At 32.5% G+C, this 12,457-nt stretch overlaps 1 protein-coding gene across 2 annotated transcripts in view; it reads left to right on the top strand.

Moving 5' to 3' along the window:
• The window catches only part of LOC126823843 (doublecortin domain-containing protein 1), a 32,453-nt gene that overhangs the window by 3,840 nt on the left and 16,156 nt on the right, over window positions 1-12,457 (top strand). For both annotated transcript variants that reach the window (XM_050552867.2, XM_050552868.2), the window contains exons 5-23: window positions 37-146; window positions 1,326-1,488; window positions 2,024-2,129; window positions 2,543-2,642; window positions 3,172-3,265; window positions 3,483-3,649; window positions 3,896-3,988; window positions 4,111-4,200; window positions 4,645-4,731; window positions 5,242-5,343; window positions 6,485-6,659; window positions 6,866-6,974; window positions 7,757-7,898; window positions 8,570-8,662; window positions 9,162-9,347; window positions 9,974-10,134; window positions 10,347-10,470; window positions 11,349-11,421; window positions 11,578-11,663. In XM_050552867.2, coding sequence (XP_050408824.1) covers window positions 37-146; window positions 1,326-1,488; window positions 2,024-2,129; window positions 2,543-2,642; window positions 3,172-3,265; window positions 3,483-3,649; window positions 3,896-3,988; window positions 4,111-4,200; window positions 4,645-4,731; window positions 5,242-5,343; window positions 6,485-6,659; window positions 6,866-6,974; window positions 7,757-7,898; window positions 8,570-8,662; window positions 9,162-9,347; window positions 9,974-10,134; window positions 10,347-10,470; window positions 11,349-11,421; window positions 11,578-11,663 — 2,261 coding nt within the window. The remainder of the gene's footprint in view (window positions 1-36; window positions 147-1,325; window positions 1,489-2,023; window positions 2,130-2,542; window positions 2,643-3,171; window positions 3,266-3,482; window positions 3,650-3,895; window positions 3,989-4,110; window positions 4,201-4,644; window positions 4,732-5,241; window positions 5,344-6,484; window positions 6,660-6,865; window positions 6,975-7,756; window positions 7,899-8,569; window positions 8,663-9,161; window positions 9,348-9,973; window positions 10,135-10,346; window positions 10,471-11,348; window positions 11,422-11,577; window positions 11,664-12,457) is intronic.

Below are 12,457 nucleotides of genomic sequence, written 5' to 3'. Positions count from 1 at the left end.
TGTTGTTCTGTTATCTGAATTGTTTTGATGTTTCAGGCAGAAGTAAACCACTATACAAGAAACAACCACACATTATACGAGTTAGTGCATATAAAAATGGTTGTAAAGATACACCAGTTAGAGCTGCAGCTTCTAGTATCAAAATGGTAAGACATTTTCTTGTATCAACTTCATTTTTAATTTGTATTTTATGTATCCATCGAGTGAATGTGTGGTATCATGATGACAATACTTATGGGCAAGACATGCTGTTAGATTTAATGGAAAACTGCTGGAAGAGACAAATCTTTCAATAAATTTATTTAATTTTAAAAGAAACATGGAAATTAAAATTAAGGTGACAAACCTTGGGTTAGTATCCAGGTACATCCCGCAAAATATTAGATTGATTCAGTTGATATCGAGATTGAAAATTGGGAAAATATATTTTAATGGTTTTAATATATGTTGATAATCATTTGAACTCTTGAAGACAATAGTCTGTCATCAGTGAAAAGACGAATTGCATGGAAAATACCGTTTTTACACATGTACAGAATATTGTAGCACTCTTGTGGGTTGCATTGCAGTCAGTTTTTTCTTCTAACATTTACTTTGAGGAATACCCTCCACAACCACATCAAGCAATTCTATGCCAGACCTGCAAAGAAGCAGCTACATATGTTTTAGAATGGTGTTGTTTTAAACATATGTAAAATGACCACTTTAAGATCACTTACAGAAAATTCCACACAATTCATTCATTCCCAAGCGACTGCCTGATTTTAAGTCGATTATTAGAACTATCATACCAGACCAATATCAAAAATTTAGAGACGCAATATTTCGGGTAGGAGAGTTTCAAAATTAGGGTAAAAAATTGGACAAAATATGACAAATTTTGCCCGAAAACAACAATTTCCAGTTATACCAGAAGTTGTCCGTTCAAAAATATTTTACTTCATCATGTGACGTCTGTCGCCCAGGGGGCCCCCATAGATCAAATATAATCCTTAAGTGGCATTTAGCGATCGGTAAACACATTAACAGAATACAGTTTTTATGGGATACAATCACTAGTTTTATTCTAAAAGCATGACATTTCGACAAGTATCCTCTTATCGTTATCAAGCACAATGACATTTAGTAAACTTGAGGTCAATATATACAAAATTCATAGTGAAACCATCAACATGGATTAAAATAACAGTAACAAGTATGGTTGAAATTATCTGCCCCCCCCCCCTCCCATGTTGTTGTTTTTTTTCAATTTCTACATGGACGCATTCTTAATTATTAGCTTCAAATCAACATATTTCATTCCCTGCACAACATTTCATTTGTAGCTTTTAGAGTTTTTAACGGACAAGTTAGGACTACCATTTGCTGCAAGAAGAATATTTTTAGAAGATGGTATAGAAGTATTTGAAGCCTGTGATATTCCGACATATAGTGAAGTATTTATATCTATGGGAGAGCCTTATAAAGACCCTGATGAATCAGCTAAAAGTAAGTTACAGTACAAATGCTTTTGATGTATTACTTATAGAAAAAGATTTGATTAGTATTTTGATTATCTATAGATGCTTTAATTCCGCCAATCTTCGGCATTCTGAAAGTGTGCCACTTCAATATTATGTAGATTTTCTTAAACTAGCGTGGTAATGACATTTTTGTCTGTGCAATATGGGAATTGCTTTTTCCATACAAAATTATTTTCAAATACTTTATGTATGCCAAGCATAATTACATTATTTCATTACAATTTGCTATCCATCTTTACAGTGGACATACAATGCAACCAAATTCTACATATTTTCATTTTCTGTACATGATCGAATGAACATCAAATCAAATACAGAGATTTTTCAAGTACAACAAATTAAACATGCTTCATAAGTTTTTTATACATTAAGAATTCATATGAACAGTCAATAATGCGCTGGTGCCTTTATCCTTCATGAAAGTAATTGCCTTTTTAATTTTAAAATACATGATCATAAAATGACAAATTGAATGATATTAAATTTATTGATTTTAACAGGAAATCTGCTTCAGAGAACAGGTGCTACATGGACATTAAGTGGTGTTAACCTGCTCCCGGAAGGAAAAAAGAAAACAACGAAAGCTAAGATGTCTAAACGTATGAGGTATGTGCATCCCAAAGGTTTAAATTTGTAAAGATATGGCTAACACTGCTGCTGGGTTAACTTTCTTTCCTACAAGGAATTGTATAGACGCTTTACATGTCAGCCCTGTGTGAACCAGATTTCATAGTAATCTTTATACAGAGTGTCCGTCAGTACAGTCATTTATTGAAAATATTTACAGCTATATAATTTATTGTGAATATAATACTTAGTATGAAATTGACTTAATTTAAGTAGGATAATTAGACATAGTTTTATCCATTCCTGCCGTAAAAACAAGTTAAATATAGATCCCCTTTCCTTAAGTGATATACGTCACCAACTTTATTATCATTACATAATATACAAATTGTATTTTGAAAGTTTAATATTGATATATTTTCAAGTATTATAGCTATTTTTGTATATTTTAGATCTTTAACAGACAAGAAGAAAGTTAGAATAATAGTATATAGAAATGGTAATGGTAATGAACCAGTCGAAGTTGTGGCCGATTTAACAGAAAAAGAAAATGTAAGTGTTATGCCTTTTACTTTGGCATTGTCTTCTTTAGCCCAGTCAGTGCAGAAAAGTGGATGTTAAACCCCATTTCATTTCATTTTATTTTTGGTAAAGGTGGATTTTTTAAAGAAATAATCTTATTATAAATATTTGAGATTTATTAGCCTGCTGGATTGAGCCATCATGTGCAAATCATAGTCTGCTAATGCTCATTACATCGAAAAATTGCTTTGAATTAGATCATCTAGAAGTGAAATGAAATGGGGTTTAACATCCTACTGTTCCACTCCAACTGAGTTAATGAAGACGAGCGTACGCCATACAGTGTGCTATGAGGGAAATTTTGCCCGGACAGCGTTTACGTGCTCACCAATGTGTACACAGTACCTCGGGTTTTTGTACTATCCGAGCAACTAGACAGCTGTCCTTGTTAGATCATCTAGCAATGCTCAACTGATGATTGTCTGATAATGTAATGAATATGGGAAATATAGAAATTTATTGTTAATGTTTAATGATTTTTTGTGTGTTTTTATAACAGTTTTTGGAAGGATGTACAGGAAGATTGAATCTTACAAGTCATGCTCGTATACTTTATGATTGGGATGGAAATGAGATAACTGATCTAATAGACAGTATGTATTGTTTATCAATAAATAAACAACCACAGTTTACATTTATCGTCTATCACAAATTTATTAAACTAACCTTTCTAAACAACACTTTTCTTTATGAACACTGGCTTAATCGAAAGATTTAGAAAATTGTAACTTAGATATATTGTCATCCCACAAAACAAATCTAGCTGTTGGAATTGCTGATGATTGATGTAATCAATTCTTTTTTTTCCAGCACCGATGGTAGATGACTGTTTGCAGACGGGTGGTACACCAGCTTTAGGTCCACTATGGGTATCAATTGGTGATGGTTTTAGTCCTTCTGGTGCTAGAGATTATATAGCACAGTTAATACAAATACTAAAGAAAAAACTTCGAGATGTTAAAAAGTTTAAAACTGAGGTAAATAGTCTTTAGATCATAAGGTCTGTCATTGCGTTAAGAGGTGTAGTTTTGATTCCCCGCTTGTACATGACAAGGAATAGGGTTACCTGTCCAACCTCGTGGGTTTTCTCCAGGTCCTTCGGTTTCCTCCCACAGCTAATGTTAGTCCTGAAATGACCTATTTTTTTTATCTCTCTATATTCCATTTATCTTTTTTATATCTTAGCATGTGTCTCATTACTGATTATTCTGATTGTATTTTAGATTGATATAGCTTTAAATGATGATATGGACAACGTTACTATAAGAGCCATTAAGTCTATGACTCCGGAAGAATTATATGATGCCCAATCTAAGGTAAGTACATTGTATTAATTAAAACATATCACACCATTTGCTTTTATGTTTAGTTTATTTAAAAGAACAGTAGCAAGGTAAACCCCATTTTATTTTATTTTGCATTGCTTATGTTTTAAAAGGTTGAGAATGATGTAGACCAATATAAAGAAACTTTACAGAAATTAAAGAGTAAATTAGAAAATTTGGAGGAGAAACACCAGCAAGAAGAGGTATGTTCTTTACATCTTGATAAACAATTTAATTTGGTGATAGAATAGGTCACTAAATTGTCCATCAAAGAACATGTATCTTTTATTAAATCCACTCTGAGCTAGACAGCCCAAAATTGTTTTTTTTCATTTAAATTTAACCAAAATAAGGACCGAAAAGTGTTGGTTAAAATGCCATCTTGAGCTCATGTTTTTGGATAGAACTGAAATATCTTTCAGAATCGGTAAATGATCTTACAGGAAATCAAAATGGCAGCATTAAATCTATCAAAAGTTATGTGAACTTTAGATGGCTATAACATCTTTTAGGATTAATTGATTCAAATATTTTTTGTATCAATATGCTGTTTGATTAGCCTATGTTTTTTGTGGATGTACTGAAATCCACAATGTTGTGGAATGTTGTGCCTTTAATATCATTATACATGATAATTTATGTTATAGTCCTATGGTGCTAGTTATAGAATGACACATATACAAGAAATACCAGCAGATTGTCGACTTGTTGGAATGAAAGGTCTACGATTAAAGGTAATATCATTATAATAAACAATATGTAGTGCTTCATATCTCCAAATATTTTGACAATTATACCACAATATATATATAACAAATCTTAACTAACTTCCTCACATTTATAGTCATTAAATAAACAGCCGTGTTGTATTTAACAAGACTGATAAACGATGAGAGGCCATTACAACCAGGTATTTTTGAATGAAAAATGGTTACATGCCCTTGGTTTGAAATAAGTCCTGCTATACCAGTCTACCCACCGTTCTCTGGCTGTTGACAGGCCTGGATAATCAAGACTTTTCTACGAAACATAACAGAAAGCTAGAACCCTACAATATGCAGCACAACATAGAATGCACAGACAGAATATTGCCAACACTATATTCAATGCCAGTAATTAGATAGGAAATAGTTTAATATATATTGGCTTTAATGATATATTCAGTTGTTTATGTGCATCCAGTTGGCTGACAAATGAGTTATGTGATCAATTATCTATTTTAATTTCATTTATTGTCATTTTAGGTTTTTAAAAATGGTCAAGCAGAAGGAGAACATGTATCTTTCTTTAATTTACGAGAAGCTATGAAAGGAATACATGGTGATAAAGAACTTTTGATGAAAAGAGTAAGTTTGTATTATGTATCATTTTCTGTTCATAGAAATAAAATAACACCAAGAATACACTTAAAATGAATTTATAGAGCAACTGTACTGCTTAATAGAGCTGTTACATTTATTAACAAGCAAACACCATCCTCCATGAAAACAAAAGCACAAACTAATTTGTTAGCTCAATTCTGTGCACGCCAAGGATTATTTTATGCCGGCAGCGCACACCACCCCGATTTTCAATCACAGACCTTTCTTTGGTATACTTTTCGCCCTTGTGGTTAATGGTGATGGTTATTTGGCATTCACCAATACAATGAGTTGTTTATACAAAGCTAGTAGCTAACATTTAGCAGACAAAATGTCAGAGAAAATCTGTCAAGCTGAATAATTTACCACAGACAAATGATTAATTGTTGATGATAGAAAAATAGCTGATGTGAGCAGACCTCCATCCTCAAATAGCAAAAGAAAAATATACTCTTAAATACTAACCACTTTCTTTGCAATTTCAAGCATTTAAAAAGGGTCCAATTACCATTCATAACCAAATAGGATACTTCCCAAAACACCATATGTGCCAACAAACTTAAGATCTGTCCTTGATCATACTCCTCACAGTGTTTCGTTTGATTAGACCTAATCCCACTGCCGTAATGAAAGCAAATTTCGGTTCAAAATTATGACTGGTCAATAGTCCGATTAACAATACCTAACTGCGTAACAATATCATTTGGGTTTAAACAGAGCTCCAAATATGTTTACATAAAGTTACGTCATAACTCACAAAATTCATTACGCTCAATTAACCAGCACATAGCAGAATATTGCAGGAAAATAATTGTGTGACAAATGAGGCTATCAAAACAGCTACAATGTAAACAATACTATTTGGAGACGAACAATACTTTCACCATTTTTAATACCTTAAATCACTGTCCAAAGTTTTAGGGAAGACCCCAGATTAAATGATGGGCTGTCATGTTGCTGTACTTAAGAGAGATTTGATTTGAATGGGAAGAATAGACACTCCCTCAAAAGCTCAAGTATCAGAAGCCAATCCAGCAATGGCCAAAGAGGGATTTCTCAGGCCAATGCTTCAAGAATATGTAATTTGTGATCGATGTAATAACAATTGTTGTGTTTATTATTTCAGCTTTTAGATGAACTATCTAGTAGCCACTGGACAAATAACATACAAACTCCCAAACTAAATGCTATTGCTCAGCAAATCTATGATAAATTTGGTCATGAGATAACAGATGTCATGCAGTTAAAATATGATCAAGAAATATGGCTGTCATTTGGAGAGGCTTTCATCACTCCATTCAGTAAGTTGTTGATCTGTCAGTATTCACCAAAGGAGAACTAGAAGTATAAAATGTAACTTTTTGTCTATATAAAGTATAGTGTTGCCAGATAATTGTCTGGATCAGTGTTTTGCAACCTTTTTGTCCCACATCTCATGAGCTGTTGGGTGGCAGAGAGTTCTAAAGTGTTCGCTATATATTGCATGTATATTGTATATATATTATAGCTTATTGTCTAGAAGCATCTTTTGATAGAGCAACTAAAGCTGATAAAGAAGGTGTAGAACGTGTTCTTCGAGAACAAATAATGAAAGATGATCTAGAAGGAAAAGAAGAGTAAGTACATTGACAACATTCGAGGGCCATGGTAGACTTGCGACTAGAATGTCTCAAATTCAAATAGAGAATTGTTTATGCTTATCCTTAACTTGTTGGATATAGCGCCAGCAGTGCCAACAAGGAAGTCTTTCAACAAGATAATAGTCCCAATAGGCATACAGTATTGTGTTGGCGAGACCTTAATCCCCATTCTGTTCCATACAAACAATTTTCACTGCTTTTACACTGAATATAGTCAGAATTAGGCAGCTATGCCAATCTGATTAAAACACAGATCCTATTTTATAGTTCGAAATTTCGTTTTACTTGTCTTTACTACACTAGGATCTAGATGATTTGTTATATTACCAGCATTCTGGTTGAAGTGAGAGATTAGCCAATGAAATGGTCTGTTACGGCAAGTTCTTGGCATGCGATGCACAGAACTGTGGGTAAGCCACTAGAAACGTCTACGCTGATTGATTAATCAATGTCTGACGTCATCGGGTCAATAGCCGCTCGTATGACCCCTGACGCGACCTTACATTACAACTGGTCAGATCTTCATGTACTGTAGGCCATCGAAATATATATCTGTATTTTAATCAGATTGGGAACTATACTAAATTAGGAAGAAAATCCTTCATAATCTTACATACAATTCAGATTATTTATTATTTTCTATAGTTGAGTAGTAATTCCATGATGAAATAATGTGAATATATTTGAGGATGAAGATAGTGAACCACCTGAAATATTCTTCTCAACATGTTATTGGGATCTGTTGTCTTATATTTCAGACATAGTCAATGGGAATCAACAATAGGTTTTCCTATGTTATATGAACCTGCCATACAATCTTTGTATGCTGATGCTGAACGAAACGATTGGTTATTACAAAATGCTGAAATAGACAGTAGAGGACATTATCTTATACATAAAGTAAGCTATAACAATAATTCAAACATTTTTACATATATGTTGATCATTTTGGTATAGTTAGATATAAACAAAACATGCTGACTATTAGGTTGTGTGTCAATAAACGCATCAGTAGCAGGGCAAAAATATTATTTCTCCAAATAATGGATTACACAGAAAGATCTTAGAATGAAAAGGATACACAAAGGCTTTTTCTGAATGAAATGGAAAGTAAACATTTATTGGTACATGAAGAAACAGAAATTTATATGTACATTTTTCAAACATTAGGATATAAATTGAATAATGGAAACTTAGTCTTAGATCTCTCCTCTCTTTTGTGTGAGATCTAGTATATTGGAAAACGGAGAGGGGTACGGCAACACTCTCTTGAATTAAAAAGATAGCTGGACAGGCTGGTACATCTGCGTCGGGACTGGATCAAAAAATGATGCCGGCGGGGCGGAGTAGTAGAATGAGTAAAAATTAAAGAATCCCCGCCAAACAGAACCAGCAACAGACTTGTAGATTTTAAAGATCTTTATATGAATCGTTTCGGGTGTAGTACCCTTTTTCAAGATCTAGTATATATAAGAAATTTTTTGTGTCTTTTGAGTCTTTCCATGACAATAGCAAAAAGGAATAATTTTATATTGATGAACATTATAATTGTGTATGATATATTATTACAGGAGAAGAGAGATCTAGTTTTATATCCTGAAGTAGCTGCGGATGAGAAACGAAAGAGAGGAAACAAGGATCAACAAATTTGGATCATATCAAAGGTATAATTCCCTTTTCATTATGAATATATATTTCAAGTTACTTGTAAAGTTGAGGATCAACTGATTGAATTAAATCTGTGATTTAAGAATTTATTACTGTGAGGACCAGACATGAAGGGAAAACCTCATCCAGAGATAAGTTTTAAATAAGATCTTTGTTGGCAGTCTCTTTACTTTAACTTTATCAAATAATTCTGAATATCAAACATGTTAATTCAGGCATATACGTTAGACTTTACCTTGTTTCAATGGCATATAGTAATTGAACTGAAATATAGATCTCACAATTTTATGGAATGCAATTACTGATTATTACTGAGCGACTTTTCGACTAGGTTACACCATTGCTTGATAATGACGAGAAACCTAGTTGAAACATTACTCAATTATGAGCTGTAATTGAGTTCCATAGAATTGTGACCTGTATAAGACTGTACCTAATGTAAAGAAAGATAACTTTTGTAACTAGACATTAATGTATGTATTTTTATTTTTTCAGAGTGGTTATATATACAGTCGTTATATGCCACAGTTATGTCTGGGTGTATCAGATACAGTTATTGAAGGGAAATTGTTTGATAAAGACGTCACTGTTGAAGGTCCAGTTGTTACATTACAAAAGCGACAGACACAGAATCCTAATCAGATGTGGACCTTTAATGTGGATGGTTCAATATCATCTCAGGTATGTAATACTTTTAATATGCATTATTAATTATATTTGCCATGGATAAACACTGGATGATATTCTTATCTTTAGGTTCATTGCAAAGAAAAAGCAATTTATTTTTTGGATTTGACATCTGGACTTGATTTAAAAAAATAAACTGTTTTTGAACATACAACTATAATATGAAAGTTAGTAGTTACTATTAATTCAGTATAAGGCTGTTACTGATTAATATTCCGTTCATATTTATACTTTAGTTAAATATAAGGTAACCTCGTATAAATGCTCAACAACATGACAGTGTGATGGAATGGGTAGTTGTTTAACGCATATGCTTTAGATCATATGTTCTGTCATTGAATCAAGTGACTGTCTCAATCCCAAGTTTGCACATGACAAGGGTCGTCTACCCTGCATCATGGGTTTACCCCAGGTCCTCTGATTTCCACCCGCTCCTGAAAACTCCAATGCGCAAACGAATTATTAAAATAACATTGTAGCATATGTTAGTCCCAAAATAATATAGTTTATGTAGAATCTCACTTCTCTCTTTCAACATGACAGTCCTATTAATAATAGTTTAAGTTAACATGACAGACAAATTATAGTCTCAGTAATGTTATATTATGTTTATATTTTAGTCACACCCAGAGAAGAAATTAACGTATATAGGATCTAAGCTTGGTGATGATGAATCTTATAATAATAATAAACCTACTGGGGCTTTGTGTGGTGTTCGTGTCTGTTTAGTCATCTGTGATGCCTTACAAAATGTCTCAAAAAAAGATGTCAGTAGTCAGAGGTAAGTAGAACTTATTACATCTTATTGATTGAGTTTTAAGTAAACTATCCAGTAAAAAGAAGGCCATTCTTTTAATACATTGGCAATAGCTTCTACAGGAATTTGTCTTCGGATTCTGAGGGCAAAATTTGAATAAAAATGACTATTGCTTCAACAGGAACTTGTCAGCTCAAACTCTCCAGTAAAAATAAAATGATTTCAAATAATTGTAGGTTTGCTATAAAACAAGAAAAGTTTGAAAATCTTGGTCAGTGGAAACATACAGAAGCCAGTAATCCTGATTTCAATAAATTGGCATATTCCTGGCCAGTTAAAGAAAATGGTGAAATAAATGAAGTGAGTTGTTTTTAATATATAATTTGATGTTTGACTATTTTTGACCCCCACCTTTCGAAGAAAGCAGTGACTATCTGTCTGTTCATCACATTTTTTGGGACACGATAACTTTGGTTCTAATTGGATGAGTGCGATGAAACTGAGTATAGATTCATTATATTTATACATTGACTAAGTTCGATGATGAGAATTTTCTGCTTAGGTTAAATCTGTCTGTTCATCACATTTTTTGGGACACGATAACTTTGGTTCTAATTAGATGAGTGCGATGAAACTGAGTATAGATTCATTATATTTATACATTGACTAAGTTCGATGATGAGAATTTTCTGCTTAGGTTAAATAGTGATAAGCAGTTTGATTGGTCAAGACTTTGGAACATAACAACTCTGCTTTTAATTGAGGTATTGACTGAGTTCAATGATAAATATTTCCCATTAAAGAGCTAAGCAATTTCATTGGTCAATGCTTTGGGACAAGACAACTTTGATTCTAACCTTTGGAGAGTGATGAAACTTAGTGTATAGTTTCACTACCAGGTACTTAAAAACCTTGACAGAGTTTGATCGTTAACATCTTATGTTTAGACTAAGTATAGATAATCAGTTTGATTGCTCAATACTTTTGAAAAAGATAAATGTGCAATTAATGTGTTATCTGTTTATTTTGGGATTTCGGCAGGGGACATCAGCCTCACTGTTTTCTTGTTATTCCTGACTTTAGTTACATTCTTGACTAATCTCAATTTGACTATAATTACATTTTGGTCTACAGTCTCATTTGTAACTAAATTCCAATGTAATTAATATCTGCATGTTTTTTTCTGAATTTACATTAAATTTTGAATTATTGAATTATAATCTTATTATTTTGTATAGAACTATGATTGGCCAATGGAAGGATATATAATACCCAATGCTCCACCAATCAGAAAGGCTACACAAAAAGGATGTAAGTATATAGTTGTTTTTTTCTTTGCCGTTTCTGTATTTAGATAGGGAACAATGTTGTGTATCTTGATTGAGATAGGATATTAGTTTATGTATTCCAAATAATACACTCCACTATATTTGGAATAATAATTGATCTTTGTGATATATAATTTAGATGCACCATTAAGGTTGATGGCGTTAAAGAATGGGGAAAGAGATATCTATAATGCTATTGCTGTTGTTGCTCCTAATATGACAAATGTAAGTATGATCCTTAGTACAGTTTCAAATCAGATATTTACTCATTTTAGGCCATTTACAGTTACAATAGTTACATGATCAAATTGCTAAATACACAATGATCAAATAGCTAAGTAGATAATGATCAAATAGCTAAATAATGATCAAATAACTGAAAAGACAATGCAGCCTAATGAAATGGGGTATGATCCAGTTTATATTTAAACCGAATAAATGTATGGTGCAAACGCTAAATTCAAAAATGTCATATTGAAGTGTCTTTAGTAGCACAAATAATCAGGCGTTCCAGAAAAATAAAATAATACCTTTTTCTGTTTTTTTAAATACTCTTATATTTGTTAATTTAAATCAACATTGATATTGTGATCTTACTGGGAAAAGATGCTCTTCTGATATCCAATATTTAAGACAAAATAAACATTTTACCATTGGTACACGAATTATGTACTAGAATGCGTTTCAGCGCCATTTGTAACAAGGGACTCTAAGAACTTGGCTAGACATGTCTCACAAGTCATGTCAAATGGTTAGGCCATGTTCTTATCTGGAGAGCTTGTGCATTAAATACATCTGGTATAGACTGAAATAACCAGGTGCTAGAGATTGCCATTCGACTGAGACAGAACATAACTGATTCGAAATTACAGTAAAAACAGAAACGATTGAATATAAATCAATTTATATAAATTCATATTATATTATTATATGCGTTGCGATCCATTTGTGTCAACTTCTAGGTTCTAAATATTAGCGTTTTAGCTCTTTTAAATTGTCTGCAAATTTAGTGTTTCTTT

This window comes from Patella vulgata, chromosome 6, assembly GCF_932274485.2.
Source record: "Patella vulgata chromosome 6, xgPatVulg1.2, whole genome shotgun sequence".
NCBI classification, from domain to species: Eukaryota; Metazoa; Mollusca; class Gastropoda; family Patellidae; genus Patella; species Patella vulgata.
Note: the sequence above shows the minus strand (reverse complement) of the source record. Positions and strands in the feature narration are given on the sequence as shown.